We start from the raw sequence: 22678 nt of genomic DNA, 5'->3' as shown, positions 1-22678 counted from the left end.
GAGCAGCGGTTCTCAACCTGTGGGTCGTGACCCCGGCGGGGGTCGAACGACCAAAACACAGGGGTCGCCTAAAGCCATCGGAAAATACATATTTATTATACAATACATTTTTATTTCCGATGGCTTTAGGCGACCCCTGTATTTTGGTCGTTCGACCCCCGCCGGGGTCGCGACCCACAGGTTGAGAACCGCTGATATAGAGGATTTGGCAAAACTAGGATTACAGTTGTTCATATAAAAATAGACATGCAGTTTATGATTATTACAATAGCTCTATTAACTCAAAAGAACATCACAGTACAACTGTACACATCCTTTGCCAATCCCTGTACTGTACAGACAGTATATATAGTGTTTTATTTCTTACTGTTTTTATAGAGAGAAAGAGAGAAACATCAATTTGTTGTTGCAGTTATTTATGCATTCCTGGGTTGATTCTTGTCCATGTCCTGACCGCCTGGCTGGGGATCTAACTGGCATCCTTTGCATATCAGGATGATACTAACCAACTGTGCAACCGGCCAGAGCAGTATGCATAATTTTTGTACCTACTGTGTTTACTCACTGGTGTATCATTTGGGTATAGAAAGTTCTTGATCATCAATCCTAATGGCTGGACAGAATTACATTGTGGATCTATTATACCTAATTCAATACCCCATTGTTACATACCTTATTCCATTTATTCTTTTAATTACAATAGCTTTTGTGATTTATGTCCTCTTTTGTGCTTTTTTTTAGTAGGGGGGTTTATAAAAGTAGCTAAGCTTTGGAATCAGTCCTTTCCACATATATAGCATATATAGGCACATACTTAATTTCATTGTCCTTTCTCCCACCAGATGTTCTAACTTTTCTCCAAATTTCATAGGTAAATTCTCCCTCCTTTTTCTTGCTTTTTTGAATTAAAAAGACTTCTAATTAAATTTTTAGGTGCAAGAGTAATGATGCTAATTATAGTAATAAATCTGTATCTGTGCAGGATGAAGGCAGCTCTATGTTTTGAAGGAAAATTAAACCGGTGTAAAAAGGCAGGTAGAAGCTATCTGTTGTAGACATGTCCAACTTTTCTTACCCCCTTCTAAATAAGTGTGCTTTCTTTGTTGATACCATTATTAAGAATGGCTTAATATTTAGATGCTAGGATTACAAGTATAGATATTTCTTACTGCAATATGTATATCTATATGCAAAAATCAAATAGATTAGTGTATGTTTTTAGATAATTGAAAATTTGAACCCTTACTTCAAAGCTCAGAAGCAAGTAAAATGAATAGCAAAGGATTCTTGTATATTACTTTAAATTTTTATAAAATTAAATATATATTATTTAAATTTTATAATTCATCCAAGTTAGATGACCTACAGCACAAACCTGCTACTTTTTCAGTGGAAAAGATATTCTAAATTTTATACTGCTATCTTAAAAACCAACTTTGGTATACTGTATTTTTAAGACCTTTTTTATACCATCTATTGGTGTTTGAGAGGTTTATATTTTAATTTGATTCAGAACCACCTTCAGATTGAATGGTTTTGAAAAAAGATTGAATTTTAATTTGTTGAAAACAAAACAGAAGTCCCATTTTCTGTGTTCTTTGATCTGTTGTCATAACTTTTTGTTCTTTTGGGGAAAACATAATTCTTTTTGGAGTCAAGTTTCTAAAGAAACTTTGAATGTCATAAACTTCCCGTTTTATGTACTCCCAGCAAAGGTCTCTGTAGTCTGCCCCTTTCTCCTCCGTCTCCCCAGAACTCACCTTTCCCGCTTTCGTAGGACTTGTAGTCCATTCTTTCTCATGTCTTATTGATGAGCCAGCAATTTTCACCCATGAAATCATTTGATTGACTTGCCCTGACTGGATATTTTACAAAGATATGAAAGAGTACAGTAGCGCTGTGTCAACTGGCTGATGGGATCATTACTGCTTTTTTTCTGTGTGTTCATGTTTCAGAGGGAGATTTATTTTATCAGAGATCTGCAAGCTATATAGCCTGTGGGCCAAGTCTAGCTCACTGACTGTTTTTGAAAGGCCTGTGAGCTAAGAATGGTTTTTCATTTTTAAATAGATGAAAAAAAAATCAAAAGATTAATATTTTCTGATGAAAGTTATGACGTTGAAATTGATCCAGTTCGTTTCTTTTGTTTGTTGACGTATTGTCGGTGCTGCCTTTGTATTAATACAACAGCAGTAGAGCTGCGTGGTTGTGACTGTATAGCCTGCGAACCTAAAAGACTTTCTGTCTGGTGCTTTTTAGAAGAGGTTTGCTGACCCCTGACTTCTACCACTGATTGGAATATCATGTTTTTAGCTTAAGAACCTATTTTCCAAGTGCTAACACTGTAATAATAGAGACATCTAAACTAATTTTTAATAATCTTTATTGGATGGAATATTTGGAATGCTTATTTTATGTTAGGACTGTGAATAGCAATGAGGAAGGAAAAATGAATAAGTAGGATCTCTTCCTACTAGGAGCTCATGGCCTAGTTTCAAGTCAAAAGTTAATAGTTTTCTAATATGAATTAATGATTATTCATATTAAAACCAGAGAATCTAATACTATCTTGTAGTTATTTATATAAATTATATTATCTCCTGTCAGTGTGTACACAAAGACTTCTCTGAATGTATTCATCATGGTATTTGTAATGCCAAGATTAGAGAAACAAGCTTAATTATCCAGCAATAAAATGTTAAGTTATAATACATCTCTTTAACGGACTATATTTATCTCTTAAAAATGATTTAGAAGTATATTTGAGCATGGAAAATATTTGCAATAAATAAGCATGTGTATAAGATGGTTCTAATTTTTTTTTTTTTTTTTGTATTTTTCTGAAGCTGGAAACGGGGAGAGAGAGACAGACTCCCGCTTGCGCTCGACCGGGATCCACCCGGCACGCCCACCAGAGGGCGATGCTCTGCCCCTCCAGGGCGTCGCTCTGTTGCGACTAGAGCCACTCTAGCACCTGGGGCAGAGGCCAAGGAGCCATCCCCAGCGCCCGGGCCACCTTTGCTCCAATGGAGCCTCGCTGCGGGAGGGGAGGAGAGAGACAGAGAGGAAGGAGAGGGGGAGGGGTAGAGAGGCAAATGGGCGCCTCTCCTGTGTGCCCTGGCCGGGAATCAAACCCGGGATTTCTGCATGCCAGGCCGACGCTCTACCACTGAGCCAACCGGCAGGGCCTCATATACTATTTCTAACCCCCTCTCTTAGATCCCCTTGTATTAGCATCCTTCAGTAGTGTGATACGTTTGTTAAAATTGTTGAGCTAATACTGATACATTATTACCAACTAAAACCCCCATAATTTACGTTAGGTTCACTCTTTGTGTCTTGTATATTTATGTGGCTTTTGCCAAAAGCAGTGTCTTGTAGTCACCATTACAGTATCTTACACTGTAGTTTTACTGCCCTAAAAGTCACCTGTATTCACCTTTTCAGTCCTCACCCCATTCTTAAACCATGCCAAGCACTCATCTTTTTACTGTCTCTGTAGTTTTTCTTTCCCAGAATGTCATAAACTTGGAATCATACAGTGTTTAGCCTTTGCTCACTTCTTTCACTGAGCAGTATGCATTTAAGGTTCCTTTCTGTGTTTTCATAGCCTCCTATCTCATTTCCTTGTATTGCTAAATAATACTACTTTATACAGCTGTACCACCGTTGCTTTAGCCATTTACCTATTTGAAAGACATCTTGGTCACTTTCAAGTTTTGGTAATTATGAATAAAGCAGCTTACAGACATTTGTGGGCAAGTTTTTGTATGGATGTGTTTTCAACTCATTTGGGTAAATACGTAGGAGCGCCATTGCTAGATTACATGGAAAGACTGTGTTTAGCTTTGGACCAAACTGCCAGACTGTCTTCAAAAGTGGCCATGCTTTTGTTTTGCATTCCCACCAGCATTTGATGCTGTCATTGGTTTGGACTTTAACTATACTGTTGGGTGTTGTAGTGGTATCTTGTCTTAATTTGCAATTCTCTAATGGAGTATGTTATTGAGTGCCTTTTCATATGCTTATTTGCTCTGCATACCTTCTTGGGTGAGTTGTTTGTTTGGACAAGTTTTGATATTTGGGTATGATGGAATTATAGAATAAGTGAGGAATTATTTCCACTTTCTGGAGCAGATTGTAGAGAAACCATCTGGGCCGGTGCTTTCTGTTTTGGAAGGTTATTAATTATTGATTTAATTTTTTTAATAGAGGCCTGATCTGCAGTGGCGCAGTGGATAAAGCATCTACCTGGGACGCCGAGGTTGCCAGTTCGAACCCTGGGCTTGCCTGGTCAAGGCACATATGGGAGTTGATGCTTCCTGCTCCTCCCCCTTCTCTCTCTCTCTCTCTCTCTCTGTTTATCTCTCTCTCTCTCTCTCTCCCCCCCTCTCTAAAATGAATAAATAAAAAAATCTAAAAAAATTTTTAATAAAAATAAGCCTATTGAGCTTATTTATTTTTTTCATGTGTGAGAATTGGTAGATTGTGGCTTTCAAGGAATTCATATTTCATCTGAAGTTATCAAATTTGTGGGCAACTAATGTTAACAATATTCTTTTATTATTTTATTATTTATAGAATCAGTAGTGATGGCCCATCATTTATTTCTCATAATTTCTCTTTTTCTTAGTTAGGTTGGCTAGACATTAATCAATTTATTATTTTTTTTCAAAGAATTTGTTGATCCTAATTTTTTTTTTAATTTTGGTTGAATTTATTGGATTGACGTTGGTTCATAAAATGATAGGTTTCAGGTGTACAGTCTGTCCCTGTGTTGGGTGTTCAGCAGCCCGAGTCCCCTTCCATCCCCTTTGTCCCTGTACCCTCCCTGCTGCCTCCACCCCACTGTCCCTCTCCTGACCACCACACTGATCCCAGTTTTTAAAAAGGTGTAGATAAACTAGGACATATTACAAGCACTAATTATCTCGGGATGATGGAATTAAGAGTAGTTTTTCTTTTCTTCTTTGTACTTTTCTATATATGTAGTTAGTATATAGTTTTATAATAAAAATTTATTTTAAAATACATTGCCCTGTTCAGTATCTTACCTCAAAATCAACATTGTTACAACTACTTTTTCATGATCTTTTTGAAAAATCTGGTTCAGTATTATTTTTCCACTTTTCATTGGGCTTTGTCTTCGGGAACTCCATACTTATTTCTATGCTTCAAGGTTACTGAAGAGAATAAAAACATTCAAAAGAAGTGTGATTATTTAAAATAAAAGTACCATCTTCTAAAGGCTCATTAGGTTTTTTTTTATATGTTTTTACAGCCTTAAGCTGCAATTATTATTCTCATTTGACAGCAAGGGGAATTATTGAAGGTCAGAGAAAGAAATGTGCCCTAGGTGACATCTGGAATGTGGGAAGCCCAAAGTTCTGGACCAAGGGCTCCCTAATTTCAGAGTCTGTTGTCTTCTCATGATAGATTGGATTGGGTAAAGTGATTGGAGAGACACGTAGACTACAAGAGGACATATTCATGGTGGAAAGGTTGATCTTGTCAGTCAGTCATTTACTATCAGTTTTCATTATGACATTACCTTTCTTTAATAAAGCTGATTTTATGAAATACATAATTTGATGCTTTTGAGCTTATACCATCATGTATTAAAAATTCCAAATGAGAGGCAACTTAGAGAGGATATCTGATTCATTGTCAACTTGTGAGTTAGAGATAAAAAGATTGGGTTCATTTAACTTTAATGACATGAAAAGACAACCTGGAGAGAGGGAGAAATCTAGTCTATGGTTGATTTTTCTAAATCTGTTTTCCCGTATCTCTGTATGTCCTACTTCCTTTATTTGGACTGAAAAATCAAAAGTTGCTGTAGAAATAAGAATTATTAAATATTTGTAAATAAAGTTGTAGATTTTTGAACCCAAAAAGTTAGTGGCATTTATGTAATTATTGATTAGTCGTTGCCATTTATTTAACTGTGTAGGCATTTATTTTAATTAACATTTCCTTGAAGAACTTCTGTAATAAATGAGGGTAATCTCAGCATGCCCAATTTTATCTTACAACTGGTAATTGTCTTACTAAATCCAAAATTGTGCTTTGAGCTAACATTTTATCCCTGAAGCTTCATGAAACCTTGCAATGATATGTTCAGAACTACCCCTTCTCTTGGCCTACCAGCTATTTTTCAAAAATCTCACTGCTGGATTGCTTTCATATTTCCAATTCATGAGGTTATAATAAGAAAGCAGTTTAGATTTTATTGAGCTATCAAAATTATCTTATGGTTGTCATATGAGTCAAGTTTTTGCTATAGTAATCTATTTCATGCTTATGGGTGACCAGAATCCGGGACTCCGGCCTGTAGGTAGGGATGATATCTCCTCGTGACTCCAGGTCACAGACTGAGGGAGTAATGACTAGATGAAGTGAGTTCTCGTGTTTGATGGTGGAAGCTCAAGGGACTGGGGAACTCAACCTGCCTTTTAAAGGCTCAGCTCGAATGGTATGCTGTCTCTTCTTCATATTCGCTTTGTTGGTCGCAAGCTCCGCTTCCCTAGTAAAAGACACTGCATGATCCTGCACGCAGGACTGAATGTGTGGTTCTATTCCAGTGATACAGTGAAAGGTGGATAAAAATTATAGACATACATAGCTACAGTTCTGGGGTTTTACTTGCATAGATTGTGTAAACTTTTTTATTTTTGTCGGGTTCCTTACAAAAGTGTATTTAATATCTTAAGCAGATATTAAGTTAAAATCATCTGTCTTCAGACTAACCTAATGCAGCATATGTGTGATAGTACAGGAGTGGAAAAATAGTCTGGCGACTCTACCTTGTTAATAATTGACGTTTGCATGGTGCTTGTAGTTTACAAAGTATTTTCACATTTCTTTTATTTGATCCACACCTAAGTTAAGTGATGGGATCCTTATTTTATAGGTGTGGAAATTAAAACAAAAACTTTGTGGCTTGATGAGGTTACAATAGGAAGTTCTTATCCCAAATTTTCTGAAACTGCAAATACAATTATCTTTCCATTACCTTATGATGGATCTTATGTTCCTATTCCCTGCTTTTTCCAAGTTTAGATAAATAGCAGGAATATTTCTGTACCACTGTCAAAAACAAAGGAAGCTACCACTACACTCTATGTTCCAAATATTGTATTATCTTCTCTTCTGGCCTCTATATTTGGATTGATGCAAGAGTATCCTGAGGGCTGATTCTAACTAGAATTTATTATTATTTCAAAAAAAGATAAGGGTATTTTAGGTGTTTAGCTGAGACATTTTCAACTTCATTATGTATGTCAAAAGGACAAGAGAAAAGTACTGTGGTACACCATGCTTTTCAAATTAGTCTCACTGGAGGTACCTCAGATGATCATGGTTTTATGGGTTGAGGTTCTACGTATGGAACTATTTGGGAAAAGAAATTTTGGGGAGTTCTGTTGCAGGGAGTAAGTTTGAAAAACCACTGTTTATACCAAGTATAGCTGGGATGAAAATGTTATATCTTCAGAAAACTCCCTTATTAGAAAATGTTTGCTTTCCACAAATACTCTAATATAATAGTTGAATTATAAGGAACATTCATCCTAAAAAAATCCATGTTGTATGTTGAATATTATAACTTGTTTACCTGCGTTTTGCTCTAACTTTTGCAACAAAGTTATTAAACAATGGAAGAAAAATATGATCTGAGTGTTTAGCTGTAGAATTCTACTTTTTTCTTGGATAGAATTCCATGTCATCAAATCTGGGATTTTTCTGTTGCTTTACCCATTTCCCTGTTTTATGTTGTCTTTTATGATATGCAAAATTTACTGCTTTTCCCCCATATCTCTCTGTTCTGATTTATTTCATAATGAAAATAAAAAATTAATAGGCCATGATAAATTGAATCTTTCAGAAGGCTAGACGGACCCTATTGTTAGAAAATTAATTTATAACCAGCTCACTGTTCTTGCCACTTTGTCCCATAATAGTGCACAACTCCTCTCCTACAGCCTCTCTGTTCATTTCCGTCCAGTTGTCACCAGATTAATGTGGGACTCAGGCCTGTTCCCCTTTCTGATAGTAGTTAGTTTTTTTTATCCGAGCCATTGCTCCGGAGAGTGGTAATTTTATTTGTTTTAATAAATTTAGTATATTTAATGAATATTTTTCCCTCTTTTAAAGACTGTGAACCAGAAGAACTGACTGACTGGTCTATGGATGAAAAATGTTCATTTTGTAACCTACAGAGAGAAGCAGTCAGTGTAAGTTTTAGTGCTATGAAATTATTTCTAAATTATTTGCACAACTGTAACACATTTTTTTAACTTAATTTGTTCTGAAATTTTGTCACTTACTGTAGAATTTAAATACTTTATTTTGGTAATGAGAAGAATATTAAAGTCTTATCTTAGAATGTTAAAGTCTTGTTTAGCTTATTTTGTAGGTGAAAATCCCAAAACACTCATCTTTTTTGCTTATTTCACATTTTTTCTTATAACTCCTTGACGCAGGAAATTCAGTTCAGATCTGTTTTGGATTTATATAACAAGGCTGATCTTGGAGGCCTGCTTTGGTCGGAGACCACCCTGTACTTGGGCCTCTTAGGAATCAGTAGTTGGAGGATAAGGTGGAACTGCTTTGTAGCTTTTTACTTTCTCTTGAAGCCTTTTGGATATTGTAATTATCTTCTGTTTAAATTATTAAACATTAGTGTCTGCTGTAAACAGGACATAAACTAGACAAGCAGCATCTTGTGTGGTGGGGCCCTAATTATTCACGTACTGTGGTCATAGGGCTGAGAGGGGGAAATGAGAACTCGAGAACCTGTACCTATTTTGGTCAGACTAGTAGGTAAACATATGCTTTGTTGTTAAAAGTCTCATTGCTGATGTGCTATCTAGTGAACTTATTCAGCAATATAATTTATCTGCTCTTTCCCTTTTTTTACTACAGTTTTGCTAAGTACTAAGGCTAATGTGGTCCTCTGTCAGAGCTAAATTTCTTTTTTCCTGACTCCTGTTCTAAATTGAGTGTTTTCTCTATAGTTTGATATGATGAAAAGATTGAACAAGTAAGTTAAATTTTTCGCCATTTTTAATGGAACCGACTAATTTTCTTTCCTGTTGTGTTGTAATTTTAGGATTGTATACCGTCTCTCGATTCTTCACAGTCGACACCAACCGAGGAGCTGTCATCTCAGGGCCAGTCCCACACTGAACAGATTGAATGCCAAGCAGAAAATTACCTAAATGCACTCTTTCGAAAGAAAGGTAATATTGGTGTTCTTGGTCATTTAAAATTTGTAGTAGAATATCTAAAGTGTTTGAATTTCTCTCACACACATTTTTTTTCAGAATTTTTTAAATTAATTTTAATGGGGTGACATTGATAAATCAGGGTACATATGTTCAGAGAAAACATCTCCATATTATTTTGACATTTGATTATGTTGCATGCATACCCCTCACCCAAAGTCAAATTGTCTTCCGTCACCTTCTATCTGGTTTTCTTTGTGCCCCTCCCAACCCCCCCCCCCCCCCGTAACCACCACACTCTTGTCCATGTCTCTGAGTCTCATCTTTATGTCCCATCTATGTATGAAATCATATAGTTCTTAGTTTTTTCTGATTTACTTATTTCACACAGTATAATGTTATCAAGGTCTATCCATGTTATTGTAAAAGATCCTATGTCATCATTTCTTATGGCTGAGTAGTATTCCATTGTATATATGTACCAAAGCTTTTTAATCCACTCGTCCACTGACGGACACTTGGGCTGTTTCCAGATCTTCGCTATTATGAACAATGCTGCCATAAACATGGGGGTGCATTTCTCCTTTAGAAACAGTGCTACAGTGTTCTTGGGGTATATTCCTAAATGTGGGATAGCTGGGTCAAAAGACAGTTCGATTTTTAATTTCTTGAGGAATCTCCATACTGTTTTCCACAGTGGCTGCACCAGTCTGCATTCCCACCAGCAGTGCAGGAGGGTTCCCTTTTCTCCACATCCTCGCCAGCACTTATTCTGTGTTGTTTTGTTGATGAGCGCCATTCTGACTGGTGTGAGGTGATATCTCATTGTGGCTTTAATTTGCATTTCTCTAATGATTAGTGATGTTGAGCATTTTTTCATATGTCTATTGGCCATCTGTATGTCCTCTTTGGAGAAGTGTCTATTCATTTCTTTTGCCCATTTTTTGATTGCTTGTCTTCCTGGTGTTGAGTTTTACAAGTTAATTTCTACTCCATTCTTGATCATTTTTTTCTTATTCTTAGTTTTTCTACACATTGTTAGGGACAGTAGGATTCCCAGTCATTCTGGAGCTAGTCTTCTATTAGACATGCCTTTTTGCCTTTCTATTCTCAGATCTCTCTTTGATCTTATTATACATTTTCCTTATCTACTATAGATAGATGAGAAAAAAGGTTTTATGCTTCTGGTCTTTCTTATTTGTTGCTGTTCTCAAGACTTCAGAAGTTACTTCATGTTTAGTAAGTGATATGCTAAATTGTAAAGCTATCTTTAGAATAAGTTATATCATTTATTGGTCAGGTTGTGGAATATACATATTTGCTGGCTTGCTCTTTCAGTGTTTTTGGAAGCTTGAATATGCTTACTTGACATTAAAATCAGTGTTCTTTTTTTATTTCTATCTAAACTATTTAAACCAAATGGGGCTTGTTTTATCTGTTACCTTACTATAGACACATTATCAGGCAGAAGTACTATTTACATCTTAGTTACCTGGGAATAATACAGAAATATAGAACATTCCATTCTTTTTGTTCTTGGCCATTTCTGCAGTAGTAGAGTTTCTTAATTTTTACCATATAGTAGACCTTTTGAGTAAGTCATGGTGTAGGAGGAATGAGGGGTGGATCATCCCACCTCCCAACTTCCAGAGATTGAGATAAATATTATTATGTTCTCATCTAGGTGTTGACCCTGCTTTACTACTTTTTGGAATTAGGTAACATTAGATACTCTCTGTTAAATTGTTAACTTTCAGGTTTTAGTAATATTGAAAATAGTCCTCACCTTTAAGAAAGGAGGCTTTTGTTTAGTCTTAAGTGTTATGAATTCCTTTATGTGTTGAAATATGAGAGTTTTCTGATTTGAAGAATCCCTAGGATATTAAAAAGTTTAAATTTAGAATTATATTTTTTAAATGCAGGGCACTCAAAATCTGTACTTGTTTTGCTGACATACACAAGTCTTAGTGTTGAGAAGTTGGCATTGTCTTTAAAAAACAAACTCTTCTCTCAAAATTTTCTATCCGAACCAATATGAAAAATAGCTTATGTGCTTTAGGAATTTTATAACATTTATTTAGAAAATTTTATTTTGCCAATATAGTTATACTTAAAAGGGAAGTTGTGTTATCAGTTAGATCACTAAAAGAACTAGAGGAAATGTGCACATTTACACACATACACATAAGTATGTTTCACTCATCGTAGGACTCATTTCTCAGTCTCCTTTTCCTTTGAGTAATTTGTAATGGTAGCTGGAATAATCAGTAATAATAACCTTTAATGTGGGAGAGTTGGGAATTAATCTGTTCTCCACTGCCCTGTTTAGAATAATCAGTAAAAACTTGGTACTCTTTCAGCTGGTTCAAGCATCTGGGTCTATAAGAGGTCTCCTACCAGTGGTTGGGTGAGTGTTCATAGATATTTAGTGACCTCTCCATTTGGGTATTTCTTGGTTTTCTTCAAGGTTTTCGAAGGATCACCAAGTTTTTAATTTTCTTTTAATAAAACCATTTTGAAGGTTTCTAATATGGTCTGACTAGTATTAGGCTAGAATAATAATATCTTGTAAATAGTCTCAACTTTTTAATTTTTTAGTTCTATTAACTCTATTTTGAAATAAAAGACAAAAATGTGTTTAAAAGGCAGGAAATGGCCCTGGCCGGTTGGCTCAGTGGTAGAGCGTTGGCCTGGCGTGCAGGAGTCCTGGGTTTGATTCCCAGCCAGGGCACACAGGAGAAGCGCCCATCTGCTTCTCCACCCCTCCCCCTCCTTCCTCTCTGTCTCTCTCTTCCCCTCCAGCAGCCAAGCCTCCATTGGAGCAAAGTTGGCCTGGGCGCTGAGGACGGCTCCATGGCCTTTGCCTCAGGCACTGGAATGGCTCTGGTCTCAACAGAGCAATGCCCCAGATGGGCAGAGTGTCGCCCCCTGGTGGGCATGCCGGGTGGATCCCGGTCGGGCGCATGTGGGAGTCTGTCTGACTGCTCCCCCTCCCCCATTTCCAACTTCAGAAAAATACAATAAATAAATAAATAAGGCAGGAAATACTTCTGACTCTTTGGAGTAGCAAACAAAATGTTGATAAAGCATCTTTTATTGGTGAAGCTTTTATTTGACTCCTGAAATTTTCCAAACTTGGACATTTTTAGGGATTCTGGATATTATTAACATTAGTGTTACAGACACTTTTAAATCTGTTACTAGTTTGAGGAACACATGCATGTTGATCATTTTGCTAAAACATAAAGAAATCTGTTAATATCTATTGTAGTTTCTTTATTATCTTTCCTTAGATTTTTTAAAATCATTTTGGGGATGATGATAATGAAATTTATAAGCTATTATTATGGATAATGATGATTATTGATGTCATCAATTATGACTGAGTACTAAGCCCTTTTAGTGCCTTATCTCATTTAGTTCCAAGACAAGTGTTAAGAGGTAGGTACTGTTACCATCTTTTTAACAGGTAGAGACAATATAGCGCAGGGTTGTGTCTTTAGTGATGTTATGAACATTTTAGCCCTCAAGAAGAAATGTTAAAATAAAAAGCGCAAGATGTTCTGTATGAGGAGCGTCTAGATTCTTTTAAGTGCTAAGTAAAGAAACCCTGTTGTTTGCTACTTAGCAGCCTAGGACGAGAATTATTTGAATAGAATTAGGCAGACTTGAGAGGACCTGTGAGGAATGTTCTGTATTTCTCGTAGGTTTCCATGTTTCCTTTATGTAAAGTATGAATGGTTTTAATGATTACCAGTAGTTCCCTCAGTGTTTGGGGATAGATCAAAGAACATCTGTTTGAACTAAATATATGTAGTTTGGTCAGTCCCTGATAATTGAAAGTTAAGTCAAAAATAATTGTTCAGGTTGTATAAGTAGAATTAGGGGGAAGGAAAAAATTTAGTACAGAGAGGAACTTAACTAGTTTTATATATTCTTTAAAAATTCTTCAAAATTGAATTTTCTCCTACCAGTTAACTCTGAAATTGTCTAGAGTGCTAGAGTAGAATGAATACTCCTTGATAGTAGAGACTTTGCTTTGTTAATTGCAGAATCCTCAGTCTCTAGAACAGTACTTGTCACATCCTAGATTTCAGGAACTATTTCTTGAATGAATGAGTACTAAGGTAAACTGTTCAGGTATTTTCCAGTTTCTGTACATACTTGGTGGTATTGTTTGTTCTCTTTGAAGAAGAAAATTATTTAGCATGTATATATAGCTTACCTTTCCCTACTTTGTACTTAAGTTTATTACTATGTATAGTTTAAATATCAGTTAACTTATTTGTTTTGAAATGTGATAAACATAGGCGTATAGATTTAAAATGCCTTTTCCAAAGTGATCCCCATGAGATATGAAATAAATTATTTTAATTCTTTTAGCTTCACATTTTCTGCTTAACTGAAGCAGTGTAAGTTACTGGTTTGCTCTTTAGAAGGATGTCTTATCTCTTGTTTTTAAATTAAAGAAAACTACTTGATTTGACTAAATTGGACAGACAGTATGCACATACTAGCTGAATACGTCATACTGCTAAATATATAATAAAAGGAAACCTTCCTTAATAATGTTTTTCCTGCTTTATATTTTTTCCCACATACATGTAGCATTCATGTAACTACTGTTCTGGCCTTTTATTTTTAAAATCTTTCTTGATATATTTGATGCATTTAGTTGAAAGTTGCTATTAACCAATACTTCTTCCTTAAATTGATAGCCATATTTAATATCAAGTTTTCTATGCCTTTTCTGAACGCAGACTTTTTTCCTGTTAAACTCTTAATTTTTAAGCTTTATACTATAGCATGTAATAAATATTAAGACTGCTCACTAACCAATTGGATTATGACTGATGATAAAGCATTTGATTTCTTAGAAACAGAGGATTAATCTTTAAGATTGCTTTTCTCTAAATGCACACATCCTTAAGTAACTGTAAATTTGACACGATTCATTCAGGCCCTAAGTGTTGCGCTTATACAAGTGTGTCTTTGCACTACCGTTGTGATCATACAGTGAATTGCCCTTATATGGGTTGCCTTTTTGGAACGCCAGGGAACTGTATGTTAGTGCCATAAAATAATTCACATACCATTATAAGCCACATTCAGAGGCGTTCATGAAAAGATGTTTCTTCTTTTGCCATATACTTAGAGGATATGAATGAAATTCTAAGAACACGCCTAAAATTTTAACTAGATTTAATTTTTTTTAAATTTTTTATTAACTTTTTTTTAGAGAGAGGAGACACAGAGAGAGAAAGAGACAGACAGAGAGAGGAAAGAGATAGAGAGAACAGAGGGAGGAGCAGGAAGCATTAACTCCCATATGTGCCTTAACCAAGCAAGACCGGGGTTTTGAACCGGCAACTTCAGCATTCCAGGTGAACGCTTTTACCCACTGCGCCACCACAGGTCAGGCAGATTTAATATTTTTGAATTTCTTTTTTTTTTTTTTTAAGCAAGAGAGAGAGGTACCAACAGACAGGAAGGAGGAAAGATGAGAGGCATCAACTCATAGTTGGCAGCACCTTAGTTCACTGATTTCTTTTTCATATGTGCCTTGATGGGGGAGATGGGGTTTTAGCTGAACCAATGACCCCGTTGCTCAAGCCAGTGACCTTTGGGCTCAAGCCAGCAACCATGGCGTCATGTCTATGTTCACCCACTCAAGCTGGCAACCCCGCAGTCAAGCTGGATGAGCCCGTGCTCAAGCCGGCAACCTTGGGGTTTTCGAACCTGAGTCCTTAGTATCCCAGGCTGATGCTCTATCCACTGAGCCACTGCCTGGTCAGGCTAAAATGCAGTTTTTATAGAAATAACACTTTGTTAAGAATAGTCTAACATATGAGCTTTCTTCTCTATCTTATTTAATATGATCTAGTTAAAATTCTGTTTTAAGGAATTACTTATTCTCTGTGGCACTTTGGAATCCTGGTGGCTGATTAATTCTTGATGTGTCTGTCTTACTGAGCAATCAGGACTACAGGATTCTAGCAGAGGGTGTGAAAAATGATAAATTAGTTTTATAAATTATCATCTCACTATTTTTAGCTTATATATAATTATGAACTATTAGCTACAGTTTAGTATTTGCTATTGGCTAATTATACATTATAGCCATGGCCTGTAGAGACTGTTTTGTAAAGTTTATCTATCGATTAGAATTCATTGATTTGTTAGTACTGAGTAGCAACCATCCCCTGATTTTCTCCATATAAATTTAAATTTTTATGTGTGTATCTTGAGTAAAGTGTTTTGAGTGAAGTCTTCTGAAATGTTTGTATCCTCAGGAGAAGGGGTAAAGCATAAGCTTTACTGTTTAACAAATACAGTTCAACTCTTGCCCCGCCATATATTAGATATGTGATTCTGACAAACTGCTTCCCCTTTTTGTGACTTAGTTTTCTCACATATAGAAGAGGCATAATAATTGTAGATGCTTCTGCTCTGTTATCTACTCACCACCAAAAAAATGGTTTATTAAAACAGAAGATACTGGTTTCATTTTAGTGTTTAATCATTTATAGGTATATTATGATTAAACCTATATTTATAAGAATATTTATATATTCTTTAAAAATTCTTCAAAATTGAATTTTCTCCTACCAGTTAACTCTGAAATTGTCTAGAGTGCTAGAGTAGAATGAATACTCCTTGATAGTAGAGACTTTGCTTTGTTAATTGCAGAATCCTCAGTCTCTAGAACAGTACTTGTCACATCCTAGATTTCAGGAACTATTTCTTGAATGAATGAGTACTAAGGTAAACTGTTCAGGTATTTTCCAGTTTCTGTACATACTTGGTGGTATTGTTTGTTCTCTTTGAAGAAGAAAATTATTTAGCATGTATATATAGCTTACCTTTCCCTACTTTGTACTTAAGTTTATTACTATGTATAGTTTAAATATCAGTTAACTTATTTGTTTTGAAATGTGATAAACATAGGCGTTTATCACATTTAGTGTAGTAGCATCCGATGGAAAAAAGAATATGGGCTATAGAGTCAAAACTACACGTTATTTGCTTTCCCCCCCTAAAGAGCTGTGTTGTTGATCAAGTTACTTAGTGATATTATATCACAGGCTCATTCTTTGGTTTGTGTTTTGAGTGTTGTGATATATGGCCAAGACAAATGAACATACAGAGTCCACTGTGTAATTTTATCTGAATTAGGCCTGAAAAATAAGCTTTAAAAGATTCTATCAATGACGAACCTTTCTCCAAATACATTCTATGCTTTGAGATGTTTGGCTTATAAAAGAATATCTATGTAATTTATAAATAATATATAGATTTTAAGATACATTGTCATTTGTTCATTGATGAGATGTTTAACAACCTTGAAGAAATGTGCTCTGAAGATTTTAGAGACTGACTGATTCTTCAAAGTCCAAAATCAGCTGACTTACAAAGAATATTTAATTGCTAAAAGATCTAATAGGAAAAGTAATCACAGGGGAGTTAGACTTAATATGGTGGTCGGGTCATGGCTTTAAAGAAGTAAAAAATACGGGGAGCAGGAAGAGTGGATGGGGGCAAAATGATTTAGGACTAAAAGAGGATATCATGTCCATATCCTTTTTTCAGGAAAACCATATAGATGAGTAGATACATTAAGCTGTGGTAGGCCATGACTTTTACCAAACCTCAAGTAGGCTGTTAGAAACGAAACATGAAAGTATAACATTGGGCACAGCAAGAGTTTCCTTTTATAATTGAATTCTTATCATAATATGGTTCTAGCCTCCTCCCTTCAAAAAACTATAGCTAAGATGTTTAGGCAGAGATCCTATGTTTGTGTTCTCTGTTTCTCACACCTGGTGGATTCCTCACTCTACATGGGCAATTGAGACCACTGTGGAATAAAAAGAAGCTTCAGAGGACCTGACCTGTGGTGGTGCAGTGGATAAAAGCGCCGACCTGGAATGCTGAGGTCACTGGTTCAAAACCCTGGGCTTGCCTGGTCAACGCACATATGGGAGTTGATGCCTCCTGCTCCTCCTTCCTTGCTTCTCTCTCCCCCCCCCCGAAAATAAATAAGTAAATAAAACATTTAAAAAAAAAAAAAAAAAGAAGAAGCTTCAGAAAGCCCAAGTCCACCAGATCCTTGATTTTGTATTTATCTTTTACAGTACATGTTATGTGGTGACATAGTAAACCAAAATGAAAGCAACATCAGCAGTATCTAAGTATTCTTGCCTGCCTTTGAACCAACCAGCTCATAAGACTTCCAACAGACAACAGTGTGGGAATTGCAGGAGAGAGTGGGGGGGCGGGGGGGTCAAAGGGATTAGAAGGGAAGACAGGCGGTGATGATGGAGGGAGACTTGGGGTGGTGAACACACAATGCAGTATACAGATGATGTATTGTAGAATTGTACACCTGAAACCTGTATAACTTTATTAACCATTGTCATCCCAATACAATAAAAAAAAAATTTTAATAATTTCCAGAAAAAAAATGTTTTTCTGTTAATTCCTTTCATGACTCTTCAGTAATCTCTATGTGAAGTGTGAGAGAATGAAGGAATATTTTCTCATCCTTGCTTTCCTATGTTCTATAAATTTAAGAAAATAGATTAACATATTACTGAATTGTTAACGCAGATTTTATTCCCTTTGATGAGTACAGAGTCGTTTATTTATTAAATTTATTGTGTTACCTTGTGTGGTACCATGGTAGATCACTGACTAGGGTAACTGAGCAAGCCACAGTGCTTAGTCTCAAGGAGGAGATTGGCATGGTATAGTAGGGATATAGTGGCAATGCTACAGAGAGAGTAGTTCACAAGCTTTGATTCTCTTGTTTTCTTAAACTTTCTATACTCTACTCCAGAATATGGAAATTGAAGACCAAATAAACCTCAAGATACTCTGGCAAGAAATATATAATTTTTTCAAGTCTCCTTCCATCCTGGAGTGCTAGCTCCTGTAGCTCCTGGAAGAGCAGAAAAGACGTGTTCTTTCTCAGTGTCTCTCCTATCCCTCTGAACAAGTACTACAGTTATATTAGAATCTGGATAGATGACTTTTAATAACTTTACCTATAACAGTAAAAGGTGATTTTTAGGTACAATATAGTTAATATAGTTCTGTGCTTCTGTAGTTATTCCATTATTTTCTAAATAAACAAATTATTTTAAAATACTTGTTAATAGCAATTTATTTGCATTTTGTTTAGAGTCTCATTCCATTTAAAATTAAAGGTAATACAGTAAAAAGGCAATATTTGGGAGGGTCTTTTATAGCTTATATCCAATAGCCAAGAAAGAGCAATGTTAGTGTTAGTTGAATATTAAACCTCACTCCACAATTTACCTTTCTGCCTGCTACTGTAGCAGTGGATATTCTAAATGACCTTGTCAGGTCCAGAGAACAGTATATTTAAATCCTGTAATAGTTCATGGTAGTTTTTATCAAACTTAACTTATTTAGAATAGAGATTTTCCCCTTATTTGGGTGTGGACAAGGCCCACCAGGAGTGAGGATGACGGAGACGCAGAGACCGAACTCCGGGGACCAGGTTCAGTGACGCAAATCCACTTTATTCAGGAAGTAAGCTAGCTTATATACACAGGTTCAGCCTATAGGGTGTTACAGCATGTTCTTCAAAGCCAATGGCTAAAAAGATCAGGGAGCTGCCTGGTTGGCGCTGAGTCACTTCCTTACAGCAGGCGAGCTCCCTCCTGGGTGTGCCTAGGAGGGTTTCAGGAGCTGGACTGTTCTCACAGCATTGCATCAGCCACAGCTGCTAGGAATGCACTCTGTGCTCTACCTACATTTCCCCCTTCTCTTTTAATTAAGGCCAATTGGACTTGATGAATGACAGCTTCCTGTTGTAGCTTCTGAATGCTACACATTATGCAACGGAACCATATTAGAACTAAAACAACTATAATACCTATTATACTATATGCTAATAGATTAGCTGGATTAAACAATGAGGCAAGCTTCTGTAATGTTTGACTAGTTAGGAAATAGAACAGGGGTCTTAAACAGGGGATTCCTCTTAGGGATTGAGATGTCATTTCCCTTCCATTGTGTTACAGAGACATTCCAGGTGCCATTAAACACAGTTCCATTTTGATTGTAAAAAATGGACGTAGGTCCATGCACGCCCCCTTCCCACAGAGGTCCCAGCATCCAAACACGGAACGGATGGCTTGCCGCAGGCTGTGTACTGCATATGGTTGCATTCCGTCTCTCAGCTTCTGATGCCAAGCTCCAAGGTTGATGGTCTGCGCATCTGGGCCAGAGGCAATGCGGCAGTCTCTCTAGGGAATTCCTTCTCTCAGGAGTGTTCTTAGATGTTCATCATACAGGAACGGGCAAAGAGGCAACCCCTGGGAAGGCAAGGTTAGCGGGGCGGGCCCAGCTGTTGGTAGCTAGGGGACAGAGGGCTCGTAGGCCAAGTACTGAGCCTTGGTTGGTAGTACTGTTTTCAGCAAAGTCCCCCGTAGTATGATTTCAAAGGAGGACCCACTCCTCTGAGGGGACGGTGTTATTATTCAGAGTAAACTTAAGTAGCATTGGGTCACTGAGGTTACCCCATACAGTTCCACTGTTGGGATTCCTGGCCACTATTGTCACAAGGGAGACTAAGGGAGCAGTTACTGGAATATACTGCTGGAAACTGTGGGCTATTAACCTCAACAGAAATAATTATGCTAGGGTGGGGAACAGCCACCCAGACGTGGGAGTCCACCCGCGTCTGGGAGTCAGCGGTCACACAAGCAAGAACAGAGCACCAGGGCCTAGGGGCTTGTCAGGGGCAATTCTCTGGGCCCGCCCCGCCAAAGCATCCACATCCCCCCAGGTGATGGGACGCACACGCGGGCCGCGAGGTCTTCTGGAGCGCTGAGGACCTCCTCCCCTCAGGCGTAGTCGGTGTGGAGGAGGCCAGGGCTGTGGCTTTGGAAGGGTGAAGACTGAACCATTGCAGGCGTCCCCAAACTATGTCCCCCGCAGGCCGCATGTGGCCCCCTGAGGCCATTTATCCGGCCCCCCACCGCACTCCCGGAAGGGGCACCTCTTTCATTGGTGGTCAGTGAGAGGAGCACTGTATGTGGTGGCCCTCCAACGGTCTGAGGGACAGTGAACTGGCCCCCTGTGTAAAAAGTTTGGGGACCTCTGACCCAAGAAACCCTGTCAAGCAGGTTGGGGAGTTCCTGGGATCCAAGTTGGCTGAAAAACACAAGCATAACCTCTCCCTTGTGTTAGAAGAGGGTGTGATCCCCGCCACTGTGCCATGGCTGGGTCCTTCCAGCGTCATTTCAGAGAGAGGGGCGGGAGAGAGAGAGCAAGTGATACGGAAAGATAGACAAGACAGACAAACAAGGAGGGAAAATAAAAAAGACACACGGGGGCGTATAGGCTGGCCCATGGGTCTGCAGTGGGAACACGTGTTGGAGTTAAAGCTGGGGTAGAAAATGGCGTCTGAGAGGCTGGGGTGGGGCGTTGAGCCCCAGCAGGGAATGCGGAAGTAGCGACTTCTGCTTCTTCGGGTGGCAGAGCTGATGGCGCGGTTTCTAATGTGTCTAGTTTTGTTTCTGCACGCTTGGCTGCAAGTCCATCAAACTCGGTGGCTAAACTGCTTTCCTCCTCAGTGAAGGGGGCATATAGGAAGGGAGGGGCTCCCCAGAGAGGGGCAGCCTGCAGTATCTTTGGCACCGGCGCAGGGTCCTCAGCAGGAGCACTGGTCAGGCAGGCACTGATATCGCTAACAGGGCAGGAATGAGGCCTAGAGGGAAGGTTTGTTCTTCCTGTACTTCGGCCAAACGGACGCACCGGAAAGCTCGGGCCCAAGTATCAGGGTCCCAAAGAGGCGCATCCCAGAGCCAAGGGTTGAAACCTGAGAGGATTTTCCAGTAAGTACAAAGATCCTTTTCACTAACTTTAACTTGCCTACTTTGCAATAGGGCATAGAGGGCTCAAGCTTGCAGGGCTCAGGAGTAAGGGAGAAGGTTTCCCATTGCAGAGGGCCACTCACCAGTCCTTTGAGTGCCAGCTGGGTCCCTGTTCGGGCGCCAGTATGTGGACAAGGCCCACCAGGAGTGAGGACAATGGAGACACAGAGACCAGACTCCAGGGACCAGGTTCAGTGACGCAGATCCGCTTTATTCAGGAAGTCAGCTAGCTTATATACACAGGTTCAGCCTATAGGGTGTTACAGCGTGTCCTTCACAGCCAATGGCTGAAAAGATCAGGGAGCTGCCTGGTTGGCGCTAAGTCACTTCCTTACAGCAGGCGAGCTCCCTCCTGGGTGTGCCTAGGAGGGTTTCAGGTGCTGGAGTGTTCTCACAGCATTGCCTCAGCCACAGCTGCTAGGAATGCGCTGCGCTCTACCTACATTTGGGTTTTACTCTGTTGTTAAAGAACTAGATTTTTTTTGGTAGGGAGTCTCCTTTTTAACACTTTTACTTTGTTTTCCATTTATTCCCAGGAATGCCCCAACTTTAGCAGATCTAAATGCTTATCTGGAGATGTTGTTATCTTTCTGAGTGCCACATTGGTCACAGTGGGTATGTTCTGCAAACACTTGTGCCTCTGTCAGCCATAATTCCCCACAATATCCTCTAGACCAGGGGTCCCCAAACTTTTTACATAGGGGGCCAGTTCTCTGTCCCTCAGACCGTTGGAGGGCCAGAGTATAAAAAAACTATGAACAAATCCCTATGCACACTGCACATATCTTATTTTTAAGTAAAAAAACAAAACGGGAACAAATACAATATTTAAAATAAAGAACAAGTAAATTTAAATCAACAAACTGACCAGTATTTCAATGGGAACTATGCTCCTCTCACTGACCACCAATGAAACAGGTGCCCCTTCCAGAAGTGCGGTGGGGGCCGGATAAATGGCCTCAGGGGGCCGCATGTGGCCCGCAGGCCGTAGTTTGGGGACCCCTGCTCTAGACCAATAACTTCTAAGCTCTGTTGAAGGTGGCTGTGATAGGAATAAGACATCATCTAAACAAAAACTTTGTTGGAGATTGATACTACTTAATAGCAAGTGTCATAGCTGCTGCAGAGGCAAGAAAAAGCTTGTCATGGGGAATGTTTCAGCATTTCAAATAATTTCTAGTCAGATTTTTACTATAACACAGATTATTGTATAGAGAGATACGAGCACAGAGATCATGTATCTAGAGTAACTTGCCTGACTGCATCCCTATAAGAAGAAAATGGTTTGCTTCTCCTGTTCAGTATCGTAATGGGTTATTTCATATCTCTAGGGTGGTAACAGTTAGGCCAGCTAAAAGACAAGCGCCATTATTATTCATCTGTTTTGCCCTTGGCCTGCATGGCAGAATAGAAGAGTAGATTGTATAGACATGGCAGCTGGATGAAGCGGCGTGGGAGTGGAATGCCTGGGCGTAGAATGATTATTGTATTGGCAGTCTGTGGTGGTGTTTCCTAATGGAGATACGTTTTTTCAAACTAGTA

At 38.3% G+C, this 22678-nt stretch overlaps 1 protein-coding gene across 11 annotated transcripts in view; it reads left to right on the top strand.

Annotated features, from left to right (window-relative positions):
• LCORL (ligand dependent nuclear receptor corepressor like) overlaps positions 1-22678 on the top strand; it is a 122460-nt gene that overhangs the window by 38231 nt on the left and 61551 nt on the right. For 9 of the 11 annotated variants that reach the window (XM_066384689.1, XM_066384678.1, XM_066384687.1 and 6 more), the window contains exons 3-4: positions 8155-8234; positions 9113-9242. In XM_066384689.1, coding sequence (XP_066240786.1) covers positions 8155-8234; positions 9113-9242 — 210 coding nt within the window. The remainder of the gene's footprint in view (positions 1-8154; positions 8235-9112; positions 9243-22678) is intronic. The other 2 variants (XM_066384682.1, XM_066384681.1) reach the window with 1 other exon arrangement.

The sequence above is a fragment of the Saccopteryx leptura genome, chromosome 5 (assembly GCF_036850995.1).
Source record: "Saccopteryx leptura isolate mSacLep1 chromosome 5, mSacLep1_pri_phased_curated, whole genome shotgun sequence".
NCBI classification, from domain to species: domain Eukaryota; kingdom Metazoa; phylum Chordata; class Mammalia; order Chiroptera; family Emballonuridae; genus Saccopteryx; species Saccopteryx leptura.
Note: the sequence above shows the minus strand (reverse complement) of the source record. Positions and strands in the feature narration are given on the sequence as shown.